General features: G+C 40.3%; 1 protein-coding gene across 1 annotated transcript; it reads left to right on the plus strand.

Annotated features, from left to right (window-relative positions):
• The first annotated feature begins 5985 nt into the window (after window positions 1–5985).
• On the plus strand, window positions 5986–22399 carry LOC134875109 (brevican core protein-like). Its single transcript, XM_063899533.1, has 14 exons — window positions 5986–6144; window positions 11016–11095; window positions 11225–11584; window positions 11894–12068; window positions 12179–12306; window positions 12486–12779; window positions 12933–13787; window positions 14332–16140; window positions 19732–19839; window positions 19985–20143; window positions 20240–20322; window positions 20723–20867; window positions 20998–21180; window positions 21598–22399. The coding sequence occupies exons 1-14, from the start codon at window positions 6125–6127 to the stop codon at window positions 21723–21725; spliced, it is 4527 nt and encodes a 1508-aa protein (XP_063755603.1). The 5' UTR covers window positions 5986–6124; the 3' UTR covers window positions 21726–22399.
• Window positions 22400–22626: the final 227 nt, after the last annotated feature.

Raw genomic sequence — 22626 nt, forward strand, 5'->3', positions numbered from 1 at the left:
TTTCAAAGGCTCGTCATCTTTCCTGTCATTGCATTAATGTTTCATGGATTTCAGTCTGGGATTACATCAAGCTGAAGTGTAAAGTTGTTTAAGTGGAACTTTGTAACGCGTCAATAATCTTTATAATTTCCATTTGCAGAAACAAAAGCTGATTTATAACCATCTTAACTCATGCAGGGTAGAACTAGTTTTGAGAAAGCCTGTCTTGTCATTTCTTCTTTGTGGTGAGTTGAGAGCAATTTCTCGAGCCAGTTAAATGAAACCGCACAACATGACTCAAGCAGTATTAACAATATATAAAAATAAACTGCAGGCCATGCTCTAGATTTAGGCTGAGTCACATTTTATCCTCAGCCACGTGAACTAATGAGTCCCACCTGGTGGTGTAGGTGGCACGTGTCAGAGTCTCTAACATAATGCTTATGAAGGTCTTTACGAGCTTTTTTCCATCAAATTACAGCATATCTAGCAGCAGCATTTTTTTCACATCAGTGCTTCTAGTTACTTGTCTCTGTCTTTATATAATTAGTGGTTGCAAGTTTGCTGTGCAGGTTTTGCACATAAAACAATGATTTTAGATAATCACCCTGCCAAAAAACAAGGTATCTCCTTGCAGTAGGATTTGTGATCGCTCGAGCATCTCCAGAACATCTGAAGACACTTTAAAACTAAATTTGAGTGTTGCTTTTGACTCACTTGATGATCTAAGCTCAGCTACAATATAATGATGGTGTCTAATTATAGGCTGCTTGTTTGAAGGCTGCTGGAAAATGTAACGTAAGCTTCTATGCAGGTCTGAGGCACGACTCGCATGTGTAACTGTTTGGTCTAATTCAGTCGCTCTCACTGGATTCTTGTAAATGACCTCAATATGATATGATTCTGGTCGGAGAAGGAAAGTATAACACAGCTTTCACTTTTTTGTTAGACTTTAATTCCCTTGTCCAGACTTGATTTATAGGTTTAATGTTGAGCTGAATATATTCACCAATGACCTGTAGTTCACAAAAAGAAGCTACAATACTGTATTCTTAGTATACAGTAGGCATTTTATCTTGTAGTTGGTCTAGGTGAAATTATTTTTACTACACTTGAGGAATTTTAATTTGTACCATTGCTTTGTTTTTACAAATGATCATATGTTTTGTGTATAATATCACAAGTGAATAGTAACTAAAGCGTTCAAACATATGCACTGATGTAAGATGTCCAATATTTCCCACTGCAACGTAGGGTATTCAAAGTATAAAGTAACATAAAAGGGAAATAATTTAGCTTAAAAATATCAGGTCTTGGTTACTTACGTGGTTTCACTAAACAAAACAGTTTTGAATAGATAGCTAAAGTCTTACATAACTTCATGTCTGACCTTAGAAGCTCCTTTTTATCCATGTATCTCATTTGGTAATTCTTGAATCTGCAAAATTTCTTGGCACTTACATTCCTTTTCCCCAGCGCTTTCATCGAAATATCATTTACTTCCAATTTCCAATTTGGTTGTAGAAATATTACCTGTTGAAAAACAGTGGTTAGCCCTCTTTAAATCCATGTCCTTGTAGCCACATCTGAGCCTTGAGTTATCCATAGACTTGTTTCTTTTTTCGAGCTGTGATGACATATTTGAAAAAATAGTGAGTTTTCCGCAAAAATACTATTCTTATATAAACATCTGAAATAAGCACTTTTTCATCTTATTGCAATCTTGCTTTTTCAGCAAAATATTCTCATGTTTATCCAAATCTACAGTCAAAGGTCAGAAGAGTTGCAGCTGTGAATAAAGCCCCAACGCTGGATTGACTCTTTCTGTCTTTGAAGCTTCTGTTCTGGGGCCTCCATCTTCTCCATTATACCACCCTGCTGTTGACACATGACAGCAGAGAGAGTGACGTGTTACCCAGAGCATACCTGCTGAATGGACAGTCTGGGTGACTCGGACAGTCATAGCGGAAACATAAAGCACACCGCCTAAGACAGTCCTGTTGGTACCTGGGTGTCAGATTCCTCAGGTGGGAAGCACCAAGCCACCGGATAACCGTTTCAAAGCTCCCTGTCTGCAGAGACACAGGTACACACTTACCTTGACATTATGTATATTTTGCATGTCTGTGTTACATACAGTATGAACAGGGGGCAAAGTCTCGTTGTCAGCAAAGAAGATCCACAGAGCCTGTGTGGCACACAGCTGTGCTTTTTGTCCTGCCTTCCACTGGTCATTTTGAATACTTCTTAACTTAAGTTTACTCACAGATGACAGGATGCAAATTCACTCCAAAAAATGGGGTGGAGGTCTGGTTCAAGGGGCCCACAGCTCATTTTTGTTAAAGGTCCCAATTCAGTTTAAGACGGCCATGGTAACAGCCACAAATGCATGCTTTGTTGTTCCTCAACAGCATTCAAAAAAGCATCGCAAGCATGTTAGATCTCTTCAAAAAGCTTAAAAGATAATTGTAGCCGTGTTTGTAGGCTATATTTATAAAAATCTACTTTTAAGCTACTTTGAAGTAAATTTACTGTTGGTAATTAAATATCTTAGTGTGACATTTCTCTTTTGTTTTTATGGATATTTCTGGATGAGCTGCAGTTAATGACTACTAAATAGTGACTCTGCATCGAATTTACAGAACTTAAATCAAATGCTGGCGTCTAGCACGCCCTGCAGATTGGAGAATAGAGGGCACCGACAGACTGTGCAGCAAGACTCTGCATGATGTTACTCTACTGGGGATACACGCACAGCTTTCGAAGGGTATTTAAAAGGCCAATAGCAACTGATGTAGAGGATCTGTTTCTGTCAACTCCCTCACCCTCCTCTTACAGTAGGTGACTGTGCTGCAATATCACCTGCAGCAGTATCAGCTCTGTATTGCTGCTGCGCTGACAATGACGCTCAATGCATTTCCCTGCAGGAAAAAGAAAGCTCCACATGAGGGTCATCTCTCTTCATTTCATAGCCTATAACATTGGTTATTTTAGATGTCATCCCTTCAAATCCCCTTTGACAGATAGATCAGTCATTCATAATCAAATCCTTGTTATCTGCAGCCCAGAAGAGAAGAGTTCTCAGGGACTGTCAACAAATTGCAACGGCTACTACAAAAATATGAAATAACTTATACAGTACAGCGCTACCAACATCACATCACACGTTAATGGTCTCCTGTTGGTTATACTACAACAAAAGTTAACGTTGAAAAACGTCTTTTTGCTTAATTTTGGTAAATATTTACAAATTATATCAATAACTTCACTTTTATACAGTGTAGTGCTACCAAAATGACTTTGCACATAATTGGTCTCCTGCTGGGGAAACTAAACCAGCAAGAAATGGAAACATCCTTTTGCATAGTTTTGGTTAATATTTGTTAAGGAAAATATTTACTGACTTCACTGTTATACAGTGCATTGCTACCAAAAACTAACAGCGATTTACAAACACTTTAATATTGTAGACATGCTTACAGAAGCAATTTAGGGCTAAATATCCTGCACTTTGACATTTTGACTGCAGTTGCTGGGGATTGAACCACTCATATCTGATTGGTCAACCCCCATTTCAAGGTTTCAAGGTTTCAAGGTTTCAAGGTTTCAAGGTTTTATTTGTCATATGCACAGCAGATACAGCGTATATGTTGGCAATGAAAATCTTATGTCGCGTGCTCCTCCAACAACTCAACATGCATGGTGCAAAAGATAAATAAAGTAGTGAAAAAAGAGAGAAGAATATTTACAATATCAACAATAAAGATTTGAGGATGTGAAATATATACATATGTGGAATACATTGAGAGTATTTAAATACTTTACACTGTGGAATGAGGAGGTATGGACAGATGCATATATTATGTATAGCAGATGTATATGGCAGATATGTATAATATATAGATATGTGTACTATAAACAGATATGTATGGCAGATGTGTATAATATATATATATATATATATATATATATATATATGTGTGTACTATAAAAAGATGTGAGTAGACATTCACACAGCTCAGGAGTTCAGTAGTCTTATAGCCTGTGGTATAAAACTGTCTCTGAGTCTGGTGGTCTTGGTCCGGATGCTGCGGTACCGTCTGCCAGACGGCAGCAGACAGAACAGATTGTTGCTGGGGTGATGGGGGTCCTTTAATATCCTACCGGCCTTCTTCCTACACCGCTGGGTGTAGAGGTCCTCCATGGATGGCAGCTCCGTCCTGGTGATGTGCTGAGCAGTTTTCACCACCCTCTGTAGAGTCTTACGGTTGAGGGCGGTGCAACTGCCATACCAGGCGGTGATGCAGCCAGTCAGGATACTCTCGATGGTGCACCTATAGAAGTTGCAGAGTATCCTGGAGTCCATGTTGAACTTCCGCAGCCTGCGGAGGAAGAAGAGCCGCTGTCGAGCCGTCTTGGATATGACCCTGGTGTGATGTGTCCATGTCAGGTCCTCACTGATGTTTACCCCGAGGAACCTGAAGCTGCTGACTCTCTCCACAGGAGTCCCGTCGATGGTGATGGGTGTGTGTGCCTCTCTCTGCCTCTTCCTGTAGTCCACAATCAGCTCCTTTGTTTTGCTGACGTTGAGATGGAGGTTGTTGTCCTGGCACCAAGATGTCAGGGCTCTGACCTCCTCTCTGTACGCCGTCTCGTCGCCGTCTGTGATCAGGCCGATGACGGTCCTGTCGTCAGCAAACTTGATGATGGTGTTGGAGCTGTGTGTGGCCACGCAGTCGTGCGTGAACAGGGAGTAGAGGAGAGGGCTGAGCACACAACCCTGAGGGGCTCCGGTGTTGAGGGTCAAGGTGGAGGATGTGATGTTCCCCATCCGCACTGCCTGGGATCTGCCCGTCAGGAAGCTCATGATCCAGTCACAGAGGGCGCTGTTGAGCCCAAGGTCCCTGAGCTTAATGATGAGCTTGGAGGGCACAATGGTGTTGAATGCTGAACTGTAGTCAATGAACAGCATTCTCACATAAGTGTTCCTCTGGTCCAGGTGGGAGAGGGCAGTGTGGAGGGTGAGGGAGATGGCATCATCCGTGGACCTGTTTGCTCTGTAGGCAAACTGCAGGGGGTCCAGTGAGTCAGGGAGGGAGGAGGTGATAAAAGTTTTGACTAACCGCTCAAAGCACTTCATGATGATGGAGGTGAGTGCAACTGGGCGGTAGTCATTGAGGCAGATGGGTTTTTACCCCAAAATACCCGTGTTTCAGGTATTCTGTGTAAATTAAAAAACAAAGCTTCAACAGATGTTATTGTGTCTTTAACATTACTGGTGCTATGCTATAATATTTTTTCTTAAACTCCCCCCTTTTTATTTGGAAGGTTTGCGTCAAGTGTGCTGTACACAGTCACACAGATAAACACAGTGTTAAAGATCTGCTCTCTTTATGCAGGTATACACATTTTTACATTGGAAACACGTGTGAACAACCTTTGGTTGCATTACTTTTCTGCCCTCTGGACCTCCTGCCAGTTCTCCCTGTTGTGCAAGTATAACCAGTAGTAGAATATTGTGAGATTAAAGCGATTTCAGTAGTACTTAAATCGCTTCATAGCACTTAATAGTGGAGTTATTGAATATTTTCCACATTAAGAAATCACTAGAATTATGCAAAACACAACATTTTTTGATGAACATGTGTGAAGGGATTTTGGTTGCACGTCACAGGGATGTTATTTAATATATTTTCAGTATGCCTTTTTTTTTGGCGTTGCACTTTGTGGATGGTCCCTGGCAATCTCTCCTCCAGCTTCTGATAGATCAATGTAAGTTGTTTGTCGGAGGACGGAATGTATTGGTTTGTTTCGATGAAAATGTCGTTGTAGCTTGTTGTTACTTTACTACTGTTTTAAAGAGACGAACCTTTGAATTTCTGAATCAATCAATTTCTTTCTACCGTTACCCATCTCCCCAAGGTTGGGTGAAAAAGTGGGCAGTGCAGGATTTCATATCTGGCTTCACTTTCTATCAACTCCCTCCTTTTCTCACCGAGCATCGGAGTGATTCGGACATCAGTCCAAACTCCCCTCATACCTGCGCACATAGCCTCCCCGAGCAGGAAAGTCGCACTGCAGCAAGCTGAGTGGAGCAGACGGAAAATACTTTTAACAGCAGAGAATCCATCCTGTATAAGCTGAAATGTTGCTGAGAAGAAACCGGTATGTTTTTTTTATAGATATGTCGTGTTAAAGACAAGCAGTTGATGCGATGTAAGTAATGTATGCGTAATTATAGTGAAAATGAAGGAAATTAGCCTCTTTGCCAGTTTATTGCTTTAGAGTTGCTTTCCTCAGAGGAGGTCCTGAAATGATGTCCAGTAGTTAATGTTCTACCCGGAAAATTTCTTTTTGCGAAACTGACGCACTTTGTTAAGCCTAACTTTCTGCTAATTCGCTTCGCTTGCTTTCACTTTGTTTTAGCATGATCTTTTACTTGTTCCACCAACTTATCTTTCTGATTGTTAAGTGAATTTGAAAACATTATAGTGATTTTTCACACGGGTGAGCATTGTACATTTTTACTGTCCCTTGCATATTTAAGGTAACACCACGGCAAAACGTATAAAATGCACATTTTTCTAAGAGTAAAGCACTGATGCTGCTGAATTTTAGCTATGCAATGTTGTTCTTATGCCCTGGAGGAGAGACAAAGAGAGCTTTTTGTCTTAAGTGCACATTATTATTCTTCTGTTCAATGTCTCCACCTCAGGGTTCAGGGATACTTAATGGACAGGTAGAGATATGATAAAAGAGTAACTTTTAAGGATTCCTCTTTCTTATATTTCAGGGTCCAGTGGCAGTCTGTTCTGAAATTAGCCTGTGAAGTCAAACTAAAACCACTGAAATGGTTCTATTGCATTTTTTTGATCAAAATGTTGACAAAATGTAATTAAAACCTAAAGAAACTTGGTCCAAGTTTGATGCTTAACATTGGCTTATAAAACACAAAGTGTAAATGATGTCATAACTTCAGCCCTTATGGCAACACTGAATTAAGAGAAGATTAAACACAATTTTTATGAATTTTTTAAAAATCTGTATTTATAAATTGTCTGCGATGATTTGACACATGTTGAACAATAGTGCTTTAACAAATGATTATCTTCAATCCGGGATTACCTCCCTATTAAACCTTTGATTCATAAAATAACACAAAATGGTTCAAATAATACCCCTCCCAGTTTCTCAAAGTCCAAGATGATTTCTTAAAATGTGTAGTTTGGACAGTCCAAAACCCCCCACTTTTTGCATGAAAAATTACTTAATTAATAGGTTATCACAATAGTTGCAGTTTACTTACTTTCGATCAACTCATTCATTCGTTAACTAATCCTTGCAGCTCTGTGGCATAAGGGCAAGGAAATCTACTTTATAGTGAGGAAAATGTTGGTAACAATTCCTGTAGAGGACAACAGGCACTGACTGAAGGAGTAGAAGGAATCATTTCTAGCTTCTGAATCGATGCCAACATCTTCCACTCTTTCCAGTGATTCAATTTTCCCAACAAATGAAACGATTCAGCCTGATTATCTGGCTAGTTAATATGGCAGTGTGTCTTTGCATGTCGTTCATGAATGGGCTTGCCACACACAGACTGTGGTCAGTCCACAGATTTGCTGAGTCAGGTCTGAGATTTGTTTGATCCTTCTGGTGAATCATGTGGTGGGTGGGTGGGGGAATTCTCCCAATTGATCTTCTTTTTTGTGAACAGTCAGATGTCTGCAAGGTTAGCAAGGTGGGATTTGTCCATCGGATGTGTGGAGGTGTCCTGTTTGATGGTGCAGAGTTGGAGGAGTGATGATGAGTTAATAGGACTGAAGGTCAGACAGGGACAGCTCACTCTGGAGTTTATAATGTTAAGTGCTGAGATACACAGCATGGAGGTGCTGTGCAACATCAGTAGCAAAAATGTTGTCATGACAATCCATCCAAGTTATGTTGACTGCTTTTTGCTTTTCTGGTGCTAAGTAACCAGGAGAATACACTCAACATGAGTTTCCAGGAGCTGGTTTTTAGAGGCCGGCTAGGATTGAGACTGTTTTATTGTGTCGTCTTTATACACTTATAATCTTTCCATGGTGAATTTTTAACATCAGTTTGTTGACTGGAGATATAATTCCCACCCCACAGATACCACTATAATATTTCTAATAAAGATAAGTATTTATTAGCTGTGACCATAAGAATGACAGCTCCCTCTGTCAGCTTCACAAACATGTCCCATCCCTTTTGGCGGCCATAGTTTTTTGGCGTGGAGGCTTACGTGTGTGTGTGTGTGGGTGTGTGTGTGTGTGTGTGTGTGTGTGTGTGTGTGTGTGTGTGTGTGTGTGTGTGTGTGTGTGTGTGTGTGTGTGTGTGTGTGAATGCTTAAACATGTGAACTGCTTTGGCCTGATGTTCAAAAATTCGGACTGTAAGACACTGATGTTGGCAGCAAAGTCGTAAAAGTAAGTGTTGCAAAAGCTATATTAGTTAAGCCACTTCTGAAAACCTTTGTACGTCGTATGAAAGCACGCATCAGAAAAAGGGAAAAGTCCATTCAGTTCTATATAAACTGCCCATCTATCAACTAACTTTGTTACCAGAGTTTGGATTTAAGGGATTCAAAGAAAGTACTAATCTATATTGCACTTCATTTAGTTTGTATATTTGGTAAGAACTCTGTCTGTAACCATAGTCTTGAGTCAATAAATCTGAAAAAGAATTGGAGGAATAAAGCTGCGTTCATGTGGTAGAAAGAACTCTGTACCAGAGTAGATTTCTTCTTTTTAAACCCCAATTACCCTGCATTTAAGGAAATCCCTGTATTTTATCAGACTCATGACTGCCAAAGCATTTGACCTGGCTTAAACTGACATTAGGAGTCATTTTCCTGCATGTTGGTGGAGACAGAGATTTTTTCTGAGTTGACCTTGTTGCAGAATACTGCAGAGACCACCCACGAGATGTAGCAAGCAAGCTTCAGTTGTCAGTGCAGCACTGACAGAAAGTTTAGCAACTGCTTTCATGTTCCGTGTTCACTATTGTTAATTACATTCAAATTTAAAGATGACATCCTTAAAGATATGCTGTAGGCTAAATATGGTTTTAACTGATGTCAGCCTTCTTTTGCTTACTTGTATGTTTCTGCAGGAGGAGGAGACTGGATTAGTTCTGCTTGTGAATAATGCATTGGCTGCAGTTTCTAGACCTGTAATTGCAGTTGGTGGCATTGATTTTAGCAGGACTTGTCTTCATTGTAACTCTCATTAAAAAGAGCAGAGCTGCAGAGTGGCTGGTGACTGCGAGGCTGAAGACTTTGTGAAAAAAATCACAAAATGATCAGAAGCAACCAGGATTTTCTCCTCTGTCATCAATCTGAATGCACAAACTCATACACAAGCCTTCTCTCACATCACAAACATTGTGCAGTGTCTTAATGTGTCCTGTTGTACAAAGCCTGCACCAGAACGACTCTCAGTGGTTTTACATTTTCTTTCTTTGAAAAGAGGCAAGAGAAAGCCAAGAGAAAAAGCAAGTAAGTGTGCCAGTGCCCCGTCCTTTAATTTTCATCCGAGGGCCTTTTGTAAGGGAGTCGGCTTAAAGTGAAAGCACAGTGTGCAGCTGTCCTCCTGGCCCACTGCTCGCTTTTTGTGAGCCATTTTCTCGTCAAGAATACTAATAGTGATACCAACTCAGTGGAGTCCACCCAGCTGGCTGAGGAAACAGACAACAACTATTCTGCCATCAAAGAAGGACATTTAATCTGACACAAGTTGAGAGCTGGGTTTGTGCCGATGGGCTTGATATACAGATGCAGAAGTGTATCAATGCATGTTAAATTGTTGGCTCGCTTCTGGGGTTCTAATTTTGGAAACATTAATAATTGTCCTTGTTTTTCATTAGTTACTTTATCACCATGTATGCTGTATGTATTCTGTTTAGAGAACTACATGGTGTATGAGTGAGACAAACCTTATGCCTATTAAAACTTATTTTTGACATGAAAGAGTGTACTTATATAATACTTTATGATGAATAACTGTTTATTTGTACTTTTACCTGCAAACCTTTTTGAATTTTGTAGACCACATTTTTCATAAGGAAATTATATTAATACCATTGCTCATTGGTGTACATTTCTATGATCATTTAACATGCTTATTTTTCTTCCATGACTCAATTATTTATGTCCTAACATAGTGAAAACTATCCTCTCACAATTTCCTAAAGCCCAAGTCAGCGTCTTATATAGCTCTTTGTGTCATTTAATTAGTCCAAAGGCAAAGCTGCAACCTGCAAATTTAAGTAATTTTGCTTGATAATTGATTTTAATGCCAATAGTTTACGAGTCATTTAAGACACATTTTAAGTTCTTTGGAGACTGAGCTCTGCTTTTTAATAAAGAATTAAGTTTGCAGCTTCAGCTTGTCTGCCTCGGGAGGTTGTGTGAGGTCACTGCGAGCATCCTGCCATGCCTGTTGGGTTAATAACAGGGCCAGGCTGGTGACAGAGAGCTGGCAGGATGCCGCTAAGCTGAGGCGCTGTGTCATTAGCTTGCGGAGGTGATGAATGGGCTTGTGGTCACCCAGCTTCCCTTTGAAAACCAGAGAAGTTGCTCTTCGTTACTTGATAGTTAAGCTTTAAAATGCACTTTTTAGTACTACTGTATATGCTTGTGTTGTACATAGGTCAATGTGATTTTTTAAATCAAATAAATGGCTCACAAATATAGCATTACAGTGTAACCTTCAATCTTCAGCACAAAGGTGTGCACGTTGTGACCTTAAATATTACAATAAATCAGTTTAGTGAGATCAGTGGAGTTGAACCAACATAATACATGACTTCCAGTATCAGTATTCGCTCAGGCTATTAAAGGTTAAACATGTGTGAAATTAGAAACTGGTGAGGAGAAATAATGTGTTGTTTTTGTGTCTTTGCCTCAATTTACGGCAGGCAAAGACAATGCTTTATTCATCTTTATGTGTGTGATATTTTATCTAATAATAATAATAATATCATCTTGTCTTTTCCTCTTTTTCTCAATAGACATGTCCAAATACTCCCATTTCTCATTGCAGTCTGCCGCATCACTCTGGCCTTCCCCACACAGACTCCATCGGCCAGTGGTATGTCTGTTTTTTCTTCCATTATCTCTTGCTATCAGTATTCACATACTGCTTTAAGAATACAAAGATGTACTTAAAAGTATTTCCCAGCGTTTTTTACGCTCTCCATCCTTTTTTTCCCTCCTGCAGATGATGTCCAGCAGCTCCAGGTGAACATCCCAGACTCAGGTCCCATTTCCGCCCCACTGGGCAGCTCCATCTCCATCCCCTGCTTGGTGTCACTGTCCTCCTCCTCCGCTGTTGCACCGCGGGTTAAGTGGACTATGGTGTCTGGTGGGGTGGAGACACAGATCTTGGTGGCGCGGGGTCAAAGGGTGAAGGTAAACGAGGCGTACCGAGATCGCGCTGCGTGGCTGAACTACACCTCCTCCCCCGATGATCTGTCGCTGTGGTTGGGAGATTTACGCTCCAGTGACTCAGGTTTTTATCGCTGCGAGGTGCAGCAGGGCCTGGAGGATGCCAGCGACCTTGTGCAACTCAAAGTCAAAGGTGACAGGTTATGGAGATATTATTAAATAAATCTCAAATAAACTTTCATTGGTAATACACTAATGTATAAGGAATGTGGAATGAAATTTGAATATACATTTGTTTTTAGATCTTTTTAGGTGTACTATGTTTCTTTATCTTGTAAATGGATTGTGGATAGGATATGGTCAACAAACTATTATATTTTTTAAGGGGACTTGCACTTTATATGTTTTTCAGACCACATTCCACCAAAGCAATGATCCCTTCACAAGATGGAATTAACATGTGCTTACATGTGTGTTTATCTGCCTTTGTGTGTGTTTTTAGGTGTCGTATTCCACTACAGAGATGCTTTGGGCCGCTATGCTTTTTCTTTCCATCAGGCCCAGAGAGCTTGTGAGGCCATTGGAGCTCAAGTCGCGAATCCTGACCAGCTGCTGGCTGCTTATTATGACGGCTATGAGCAGTGTGATGCAGGCTGGCTGGCAGACCAGTCTGTCAGGTATCTCTTCACCTCTGTATCTGCGATGTTCATTACATTTCGTATCCGTTGTATGGTGCTCCACTCAGTAAAGCATTCACGCTTAAATGGCTGCACATCTATTTCTGCAGGTACCCGATTCAAGTACCCCGTGAAGGTTGTTATGGAGACATGGATGGCCAACCAGGCGTGAGAAACTATGGGACACTGAATCCAGATCATCTTTTTGATGTTTACTGTTATTTGGAGGAAACTGATGGTATGAATACTATTAACTTTTCCTATAGCCCGACCTGTACCTGTACTGCAAACTAAGTTTTAGAATGCTTGAACTTAGCTCTTCAGTAATCCAATGTGCCAATTGGACTATAACTAAAAAAGAATTACATATTGTACATACTGTAAAATGAGATAAGGATAAATATTTTGTGTTTGCAGGGGAGGTTTTTCATGACTCCATCCCACAGCAGTTGTCATTTGATGAGGCGCAGTTGTACTGCAGAGCGGCAGCAGCAGAGCTGGCTTCAACAGCGCAGCTGTACTTGGCCTGGAGTGAAGGTCTGGACCGCTGCAGCCCTGGCTGGCTGGCTGATGGCAGTGTGCGTTACCCTATCATAACCCCCAGAGAGCGCTGCGGAGGACCTCAGCCAGGCGTCAAAACCCTCTACCGCTTCAACAACCAAACTGGCTTCCCCGAGCCATCCAGCCTCCATGACGTATATTGTTTCAGAGGTGAGTATTTTCTGCCTGAAAAATATCTTGTGCATAAATTAGAATGAAATATATATGTCAAAAGCACATTGGATACAAACTGTTAATTTAAATCAAATAACCATTTTTATATTGGTTATATTAAACTTGTAATCACTTATCTGACCTTTACAGATCATTTGAATCCTCGCACTGACTCTCCCGCGGGCTACATGGCCACTCAGCCTGAGGACATTGGACAAGATGTGGTTATCCTTCTGGAAAAAGATCATGAGCTTCAACTGGACAAACAGGCAGAACAGGTGGAGCTCAAAGCCCAAACTGTGGTTGAATCATTCCCCTTTTTCTCCACCTCTTTCACAGAGGAAAATCTGGTTGACACACATCAAACAGTTATATCAGACACAACACAGTCTCCTCTCAACACCAAACCTACATTGGACCTCCTCGCGGCAATGAATGAAACTTTATCTCCTACAGAAATGAGCTCACAGTATCCTACGGCACTGATAAATAACACATTCAGCGCGACAGAAACCTATAGTTCCCCACAAAACACGTCCTTCCTGCCTGATATTTACAACGACACCGATTCCCACCACAATTTAAACAGAACCTTTCATAAATCTGAGCCTGAAACCACTATAGGGTTTCTTGAATCATCATATGAACCTCCCACTTATAATCAGACAGTTCAAGACACAACTCCCAAAGACAACACTTCTGAGAGGCCAGAGGACTCCTACGAAATACAAGACACCAGTTTGGATTTTAACAGATCGCAAGACAATTACAGCGAGTCAGAAAGGAATCATACCCGAGGAGAGAGTTCCTGGGAGCTGACCTCTGTGACACTTGACCCCTTGGTTCAGGTGAAGCTGGACAAGGCGGCAGTAGAAGATCTTGTCTCAACCCAGGCCTCAAAAGAAGAAGGAAAACTTGTTATACATCAAGCTCACACTATGAAAACTTCCATGAAGGAGTTAACCTCGTTGGACTACCTGGAAGGGTCTGGAGATATTTCTCAAGGTATGTTAAAGCATAGATGTGAATTTCTCAAAAAGTAATCTCAAGTATTTTTCTGATCTCAACAGAAAAGAGTTCAAAGACAAAAAAAAGTCAGCATAAGACAACTGCAGTGCTAAGTGGAATTATGGGACAGCATTATCTCTTTTTGTAAATGCTGAAAGAGATGGGTATTGAAATATACGAGCACCTATCCTTAGCATTAGGAGGATTCGAAAATATCTTATTTGACTCCAGCCAATGTCTTGCAAAAGAATAAATCACATTTTGAAGGAATCATTCAAAGTTTAGGGAAGTATTTTTCACTAGAGTAATATGACAAGACCTTTTAAAACAAATTAACATAACTTGTTATTAGTGAGCGTAATAGGTGTTGGAAGGCATATTTTGACAGAGCTAGGCTAGCGGTTGTGTCTTCATGTTTACCTTAATGTACCCATATATTACTCTTAGCAATGAAGAAAGTAAAATGATTTCCCAAGATGTCGAAGTCTTCTATTATAAGATGCATTCACAGCACTAAACATGTGTGTATGCTCTTTTTTAGAGAGACACAAGGACGTCGAAGCAGGAAGCTTCTTCCCCACATCAGAGTCTTTCACTTCCAGCTTCACCACTCATCCGTCCTCTTCTGCTTCGACTAGCAGTGCTCCTGCCGAGCCTCAGACTGCACTCACTGAACCAACCCTCTCATTTGGGTCACGTCATTCTGACAAACTTGGCTTTGACATCCTCTCCACAGCACCACAGTTGTGGGAGTCCTCAATTTCTAGACAAGAGGGAAGTACAAGCTTAGAAATTGAAGACACTGTGACTCTGGAAAGTGAAGAAAAACAGCTGCACCCAACAACATCTGAATACCACCTTGTTTCTGGAGTAAGTTTAGCAATCACTGAATCTCCAGAGGGGTCAAACAGTTCTAAGTTGCCTACTGATTACTCCACTGCACAGCATGAAACATCAGGTTACAGAGTGTATTCAGGTACTACAACAAATGAGTATGAAGAGGCAAGTGGAGATGAACTTCCTACAATTACTGCAGCATTGGAAGAAACAGTTAAAGTTGCTCCAACTGTCGAAAAAAATGTTAGCCAATTGATTGAAGAAGAAAATAAGGTTAACCTAACCCTTGGGGAGGTAGTTAAAGTTGCCACAGCCTTTGAAGAAGAAATACAAGTTTTCCCAACTCTTGAAGAGAAGGTTATTGACCCAACCCTTGCCCTTCAAACAGAAGCTAACCTCGCCACAACTCTTGAAGAAGGTAGTGCTGAACCATACCTTGAAAAAGAAGCTAATGTTGCCCCAGTTCTTGAAAAAGAGTTTAACATCACTTTAACCCTTGTTGAACAAGCCAGAATTGCTTCAAGCCATGAAGTAGAAGCTAGCAATGACCCTACCCTTGAAGTAGAAGCTAGCAATGGCCCAACCCTTGAAGTAGAAGCTAGCAATGGCCCAACCCTTGAAGTAGAAGCTAGCAATGGCCCAACCCTTGAAGTAGAAGCTAGCAATGGCCCAACCCTTGAAGTAGAAGCTAGCAATGGCCCAACCCTTGAAGTAGAAGCTAGCAATGGCCCAACCCTTGAAGAAGAATCTAGCAATGGCCCAACCCTTGAAGTAGAAGCTAGCAATGGCCCAACCCTTGAAGTAGAAGCTAGCAATGGCCCAACCCTTGAAGTAGAAGCTAGCAATCACCCAACGCTTGAAGAAGAATCTAGCAATGGCCCAACCCTTGAAGTAGAAGCTAGCAATCGCCCAACCCTTGAAGAAGAAGCTAGCAAGGGCCCAACCCTTGAAGTAGAAACTAGCAATCGCCCAACCCTTGAAGAAGAAGCTAGCAATGGCCCAACCCTTGAAGTAGAAGCTAGCAATGGCCCAACACTTGAAGAAGAATCTAGCAATGGCCCAACCCTTGAAGAAGAATCTAACATTGCCCCAACTTTTGCCCAGGACTTTATCGTCTTTCCCATCGATTCACAAACATCTGACTGGGCTCTGCTAACGACCACAAAAGGACCCCAAGAGTCTCTGAATGATCTGGAGTACAGCAGAAAAAACACCCCCATAATCTCCACAACAGCTCCAAGTTCCTCTTCAAGTACAAAACCCACCGCTAATTCTACAAAGATGACCAGCACCACCATCAGGACCACCACACACTGGTCCAGACGCACCTGGAGCCCGACCACCTCAGCTCCAAATCCTTTGCACGAGACGGCTGAACCCCAGAAGGAGACCGGCTTCATACCGCCAGTGGGACAAGGTCGGGTGGATGCTGAATTTAGTCTCACCCAGCCACCCACCCTGCTTATCTTGCCCAATGAGAGGGCAGCTATAGGCGGTGCAGGGAAAGCTTCAGGTAATGTTAAAGCCACTCTCATCAGCCTAACCGTCCTCCTCTTGCTACTCAACGAATTGATGCACTAAAATCCCCGATCTGTCCTCAACTTAGCTTCGCTTAATTTTCTGTAAAACACCTACCCTCCTTTTTCAAATGACTTCCCACATATGTTTTACTTGCTTCAAAAAGCCCTCACCCTTCTGACTCCTCCCGCTTCACCTTAAATGCTCCTCCCTTCTCTCCTTGTGATCACACCTCCCCTCCGAGATACTCACTCTGGGACGGCTCCCATTTGACTTTGGTCAACAGCCCACTCTTGTTGTGCATGATAATTTCTTCCTCATCCGAAGATTGACTTCTGTGAAGTACTGTAAAATACTGGTATGTTTATGAAAGAATGTTTCAGTGCTTCTTCTACAATTATTTACTAAGAGTGATGGTGATGGCCTTGGTATTCCGCTCTTGATCAATGGATTTTATAAGCAAAATATACATCGCTGCAATTAAAGGTGCAGATGGTTCTCTTTAGCATCACTTGCTTCTCACAAAATTGCACTGTCTTTTACAGTAATCTGGAAGTAACTTGATAATGAGACTTTTATCTAGATTGTAATGGAAATAATGTTGAATGCAACAGCAATAACCAGTGCAACAGCAATACTCGTTTATATTTAATCCATAACTTTACATGTTAAAACTGTATACTTTTGTCAACTTTTTAGACTTCATTGCTATTTTACACAGTTTAGTACCAGAAGCACAGTGTTATTACGTTTATAAGCACAAATATTGTTCACTGTTGATTTGTTATAAGTGGTAGCACTTAGCTATACGTTTCTAATCTTTATTTTTATAGCTCATGAATGTTTCATACTGAATTCATGTTCTTTTATTTAATCACAATCTTCAAATGTTTGTACAGTTGTGTGTTATTAGGTGTAAGAACGATAAAATCAACTAATCTAAGTTTGCTTCCCGTCTCACCATCATATCCTTTAATAAGTTTTCGTTCAGTTTTTGTTTATTTACTGGAAAATGTTTTCTGTATTCTGTCTGCTACTAACAACAGCTGCAGAGAGTGCATTGTATGGAAGCCAATTTCTCCTGAGAAAAGCATAAAAAAAATTAAGTAAGGCAGGATGAAAATCTCAAGGTAAGTACAGTTTAAGGAATTAAAGTATCCACTCATTTCATTTTGCATAAGTATTTTCTTATTGTGATCCATCATAGTTTAAAGAATTTATTCTGCACAAATATTTATCTTTATTACTTTTCCCTGCAGAAATTGGCTTCCGTATAATTTGCTTAAATCCAGCAAATCCGTGCCTTTTAACACAATGGGCAGTTGCATGACTAATATTTTGTTGAGAAAAGAAGACGAGGCCAGCCCATCTTATTATTGGAAAACTTTTTATGCTTTACTTTGCATCATGCAAACACCACAAGAACAGGACTTTTAATGATGCATAAACAGACTAGATGACTCTGCATACAGCTGCATTCATCTTTGCAGAGCCATTTCAATTAGTGTCCAGCATCACAATCACTTTTATGGGCAATTCTGTCTTGTCAACTGCTTAACATTTTCAAGTCAGCTTTATTTTTTCGTGATAGTTGACATTCCCTGAGCAACAGCTTATAAGTACATTTGTATTACAAATTAGGATGTGGTATGTAGAAACATGAGTTATTTAGAGTTATGTCTAATGAGAAATAGAGGACCAAAGTGAAAAGTTCTTTAGAAATGGAATTACGAGATGCACAGTAGCAGTAAAACAACAAGTTTTAGTTAAAAGGGTCAAATTACTCTGCATTATTCTTACATGGTGGTGCTGTTGTTTGTCAAATTGATCTAGATTTGCTGAATGATCTCACATTTAAACTCAAGACTAATAACAATTAAGTTTGTTTTCCTATCAGAATACTAGTTATAGTGATGAGAGATCAAAACCAAACAAACAAAAAAAAGAGTCCACGTAAATACTCATTTAATGGAACAGACATTAATCAGACAGCAGCAGGAAGCTTGCATCAGTTAATGACTGTTGCAGGGACCTGAGAACACAGATGCTTTTGATTTTTATCCACTATCTCAGTTTCATTGCCTCTTTTAGCCTTACTTGGTGCACAGTGATGATTACAAACTGATGTATTCATGGCAATAAAACACTGCAGACCCAGCTGTTTAAGACAGAGGGAGAGCGACCACTCACTCAATATATGTACAAAATAAATTCACCTTATTACCTACAGACAATTTATTGTTGTGTTTTTGAGTAAAACTTCGGACAATGAAACCTAGCTCTGTGTTCAGGAGAGATGCCAACATGGATCACACAACACAAGGATTTTTTTAATACATAATTCCCATTGTTTATTTTTCAGCAAAACTTAATGATGGTTTAACTTTAAGTGCACATGATCTTGTTTTGACTTCTCTTAAACAGTTATTGACTCCCACACCTACACCCACACCCACACACACACACACACACACACACACACACACACACACACACACACACACACACACACACACACACACACACACACACACACACACACACACACACACACACACACACACACACACACACACACACACACACAAAACACACAAACGTACTCACACACACACTGATGCAAACAGAAGTTTGTGAGAGTGCACCATAATCATTATAATGACAGACACCACAAAGCTCTTGCTTACAGGGTGTCAAAGGAAGTAAATAAACCATATTCACTTGTAAAATGTTTAATTTGAGTTTGAAATAGCGCATGCCTCTATTTTGCCTTCTTTACAAATTTAGAAAATTAACTCCAACCCCTCCTTTTCTCCAGGATTTTTAATGACTAGAGGTTTTTTGTTACTACCACCTTTTTACAGGGATACTTTTCCTAGGGCAAAAACAGATACTTCTCTTGTGCAGTTTGACTAAATAAAGTCACATTAACAAGAGTCAATTTTCCAAATAGGTCGGCACAAACTCTTCAATTTAAGTTTTATGAGAAATGACATGATGTGACTTTATTGACGTATTTTCCCCAATGGCTTTATGAAATCTGCTAAATAATCTACAATTTATATCCTCTTCTACCTCAACCTAGTTAATTGGATGGATGGATGGATGGATGGATGGATGGATGGATGGATGGATGGATGGATGGATGGATGGATGGATGATGGATGGATGGATGGATGGATGGATGGATGGATGGATCCTTAAGACTTTCACAAGTAGCATTTAAAAGGTTTCTTGTTAATGATGATAATGAAAGGAAGAACACAGAAAAATAAAGTCTCCAATATGCACCAAAGAAGACAAGAGGACCTGAGGAGTTTGACCTCATTTGACTCTCTGAAGTTTGTCCTCTGCTGCCATCTATAGGCTCAGGTGCAGGTGGATTCTGGTATTTTAACGTGCCCCTTTAGTGGCCTGTAAATGCCACTATTATTATACTTTATTTGCACACATTTATCTACATCTGTAAATGTGTGGGATTCATTTGCATCCTCAAAATGTAATCCTTATTTCTTAAATTTCATGATACAGCAAACCCATTTTTGTCCTTATAGTTATTCTGGCAAAAATGTCTGTTTGTTTCTAGATGCCTGTGTGGAAGACCCTTGTCTTAACGGTGGCACCTGTACCGATCGAGACGGGCAGATTCAATGTTTATGTTTGCCAACATATGGAGGAGACTTCTGTCAGACCGGTGAGCTGTCTGGAAATTGTTCTGGTCATGTCTGTCAAACAAATTGGGAAGATACTGGCCTTTTCATTGTAAATAAGCAGACTTCAGCATAACACTTTTTTAATGGCTGATGATGTTTTTGTCTTCTCTTCTGTAATGTTTGCAGACCTGGAGCATTGTGAACCAGGTTGGGATAAGTTTCATGGTTTCTGCTACCGACACTTCGGCCAGCGTCTGAGCTGGGAGGTGGCGGAGCTGCACTGCCGCATGCTGGGAGCTCATCTGGTGTCCATCATGACTCCTGAGGAACAGAGCTACATCAACAGTACATTCAACAATGTCGCTTTCATCTTTATAAGTGATGTATTTATTTAATGTGTGTTAATGACTGAACAAAATGCAATTTGTTTGTCCTCCCCAGACAACTACAAAGAATACCAGTGGACCGGTTTGAATGATAAGGCTATGGAGGATGATTTCCACTGGTCCGATGGTAACCCGCTGGTGAGAATGATGATGATCCTTTATTGTCAGATCAAGTCTTTTCTTTTTCCTGCATCACAAAAAACTCCATTCTCAACATCAACACAAGACACAGATGATGAAATAGACAAGGAGACATAACATTACATAACCAAAGACAAGACACTATTTTTTAATGCAGCACAGGGGTGTAACAGTACTTTTTGGTAATTGATCAATACAAAATTGTAGAGGAGCATTTCACTGAAAAACAAATTAAGAGCTGAAATTATTCAGAGGGCTGTGCTACTTATTAATCAAAAAGGAAATAAGGAAACCATATTATTAATGTATAAAAAGTACTCCATGTAATGATTATTATTTCTTTAAATACAGTTGGTAAAAAAAATAATACTTAACTCTCTTCTCTCCATGCTCACAGCTGTATGAGAACTGGTACAAAGGTCAGCCGGACAGTTACTTCCTGTCTGGTGAAGACTGTGTAGTGATGGTGTGGCACGATGACGGACGCTGGAGTGATGTTCCCTGCAACTATCACCTTGCTTACACCTGCAAGAAAGGAACCTGTGAGTAATAGTTAGTATAGACATTCAGAGCTCCTCATTAATGTTTTCAACTCCCTCATGTGGTTGTTTTGTGTCGTTACACCATCATACATGCATCAGGCCAAATGACTAGTCTGAACTCTTCCTACAGCCTCATGTGGTCCACCACCCAAGGTCCGAAACGCATCAATCTTTGGAAAAGTGCGACAGAAATATGAGACCAACGCAGTTGTGCGTTTTCACTGTGCTGAGGGTTTCCAGCAGAGGCTAAATCCTCTGATCAGGTGTTTGTCTGGAGGGAGGTGGGAAAGGCCCCAGGTCCTGTGCATTCCCGGTAAGATTATCCTAACCATCATAAATTAATCTGTATTTCATTAAAAGTTTAACTCTTGGTTAGACATGAAGTCTCACATTGACTCTGAGGCTGTTGCATTTTATCTGCCAAAATAGTAGCAGTATGTCTCAGCATTTAATCATTAGTATTAGCCTACTAGTGTTTTGTTCATCTGTGTCGTAGAGCTCCACTTTTGTCTTTAAACTTTGAAAAACACTTCAGTGCACCACACGTCTGTACTGGTTGACTTTGCCTTTCACAACCAAATACTTAATGTATTTTGAATAAACTTAGGAATCAGAAATAGACAAACATTTGTTATTGCATTATCATTGTTGACAAAGCATGCAAGATAAAAATGGTGACAGCCTTATCCTTTAAAGCGATCCTGCACATAACCTCTGAATTACCTTTCAGAGGCCGGCGGTCCAACCCAGCATCCTGAAGTGACGTCAGAGAGCAGCAGCAACTCTGCCGCTATTAAAGACTTTGAAGAATTTGAAGCCACTAAAGAGACACCACAATACTGGGACATCAAGTTTTAAAAGTCAGCCATGCTTTTTCTTCCTGGTCTCCTTGTCCTTCCTTCCTTCCTTCCTTCCTTCCTTCCTTCCTTCCTTCCTTCCTTCCTTCCTTCCTTCCTTCCTTCCTTCCTTCCTTCCTTCCTTCCTTCCTTCCTTCCTTCCTTCCTTCCTTTTCCTTCCTTCCTTCCTGGTTTCTCCAACTCTGCTGTTGTAACATGAAAAGGTGCCAAGAATCAAATGCTCTTTACCAATGAATGCTTTAAAAAGGACAAAATAAAATGATTAAAAAAAGCTACAAACTGAAAAGAAGCCTGAGTGCTAAGACAGGCTTTGTTTTCCTTGAATGGAGTTAAACGTTCCTACTTTTTCATGTCCTTTAAAATATTTCTACTGTATTTTTGTTTAATGTAGTGATAAGCAGAGTGCGGAAGAAGGAAAGTAGAAAGAAGGAAAGAAGAAATACAGTTAATGTGGAACTCATAATTACTGTCAGCTCCAAATCTACATGACAGTAATGATAGTCCTCTTTGTGTTTTTTGTTATATCAAGAACCTTTTTTTATAAAATGGTGCTAATGTCTTTAAAACCTTTGTCTCTCAATCTTAACTAAATAGTCGAAAGGAACTGTACATATATTCGTTTTTTCACCTGTGATTATTGCTGTCCCCAATCTGCTGAGAGAAACCTTTTTTTATTTCTAGCGGACGCAGTTTTGTTCGTCAGCTTTATGTTGTAATAAAGTTTTGTAGAACAGAGCAAAGATTAAATTGTCTTATTCTACCTGAGCATTGTGTGATTTTTATTTATTTTTTGCTAATGTGGCATCTCAAGAAAGAAAGGGTGACTAAAAAGAAAGGGGGAGTGTTATTAAACAATAAAAATGTATTGGTTAAATGAACCAGACCCTGCCCTCTCCAGATGC

Source organism: Eleginops maclovinus, chromosome 13, assembly GCF_036324505.1.
Source record: "Eleginops maclovinus isolate JMC-PN-2008 ecotype Puerto Natales chromosome 13, JC_Emac_rtc_rv5, whole genome shotgun sequence".
In the NCBI taxonomy this organism is placed as follows: Eukaryota; Metazoa; Chordata; class Actinopteri; order Perciformes; family Eleginopidae; genus Eleginops; species Eleginops maclovinus.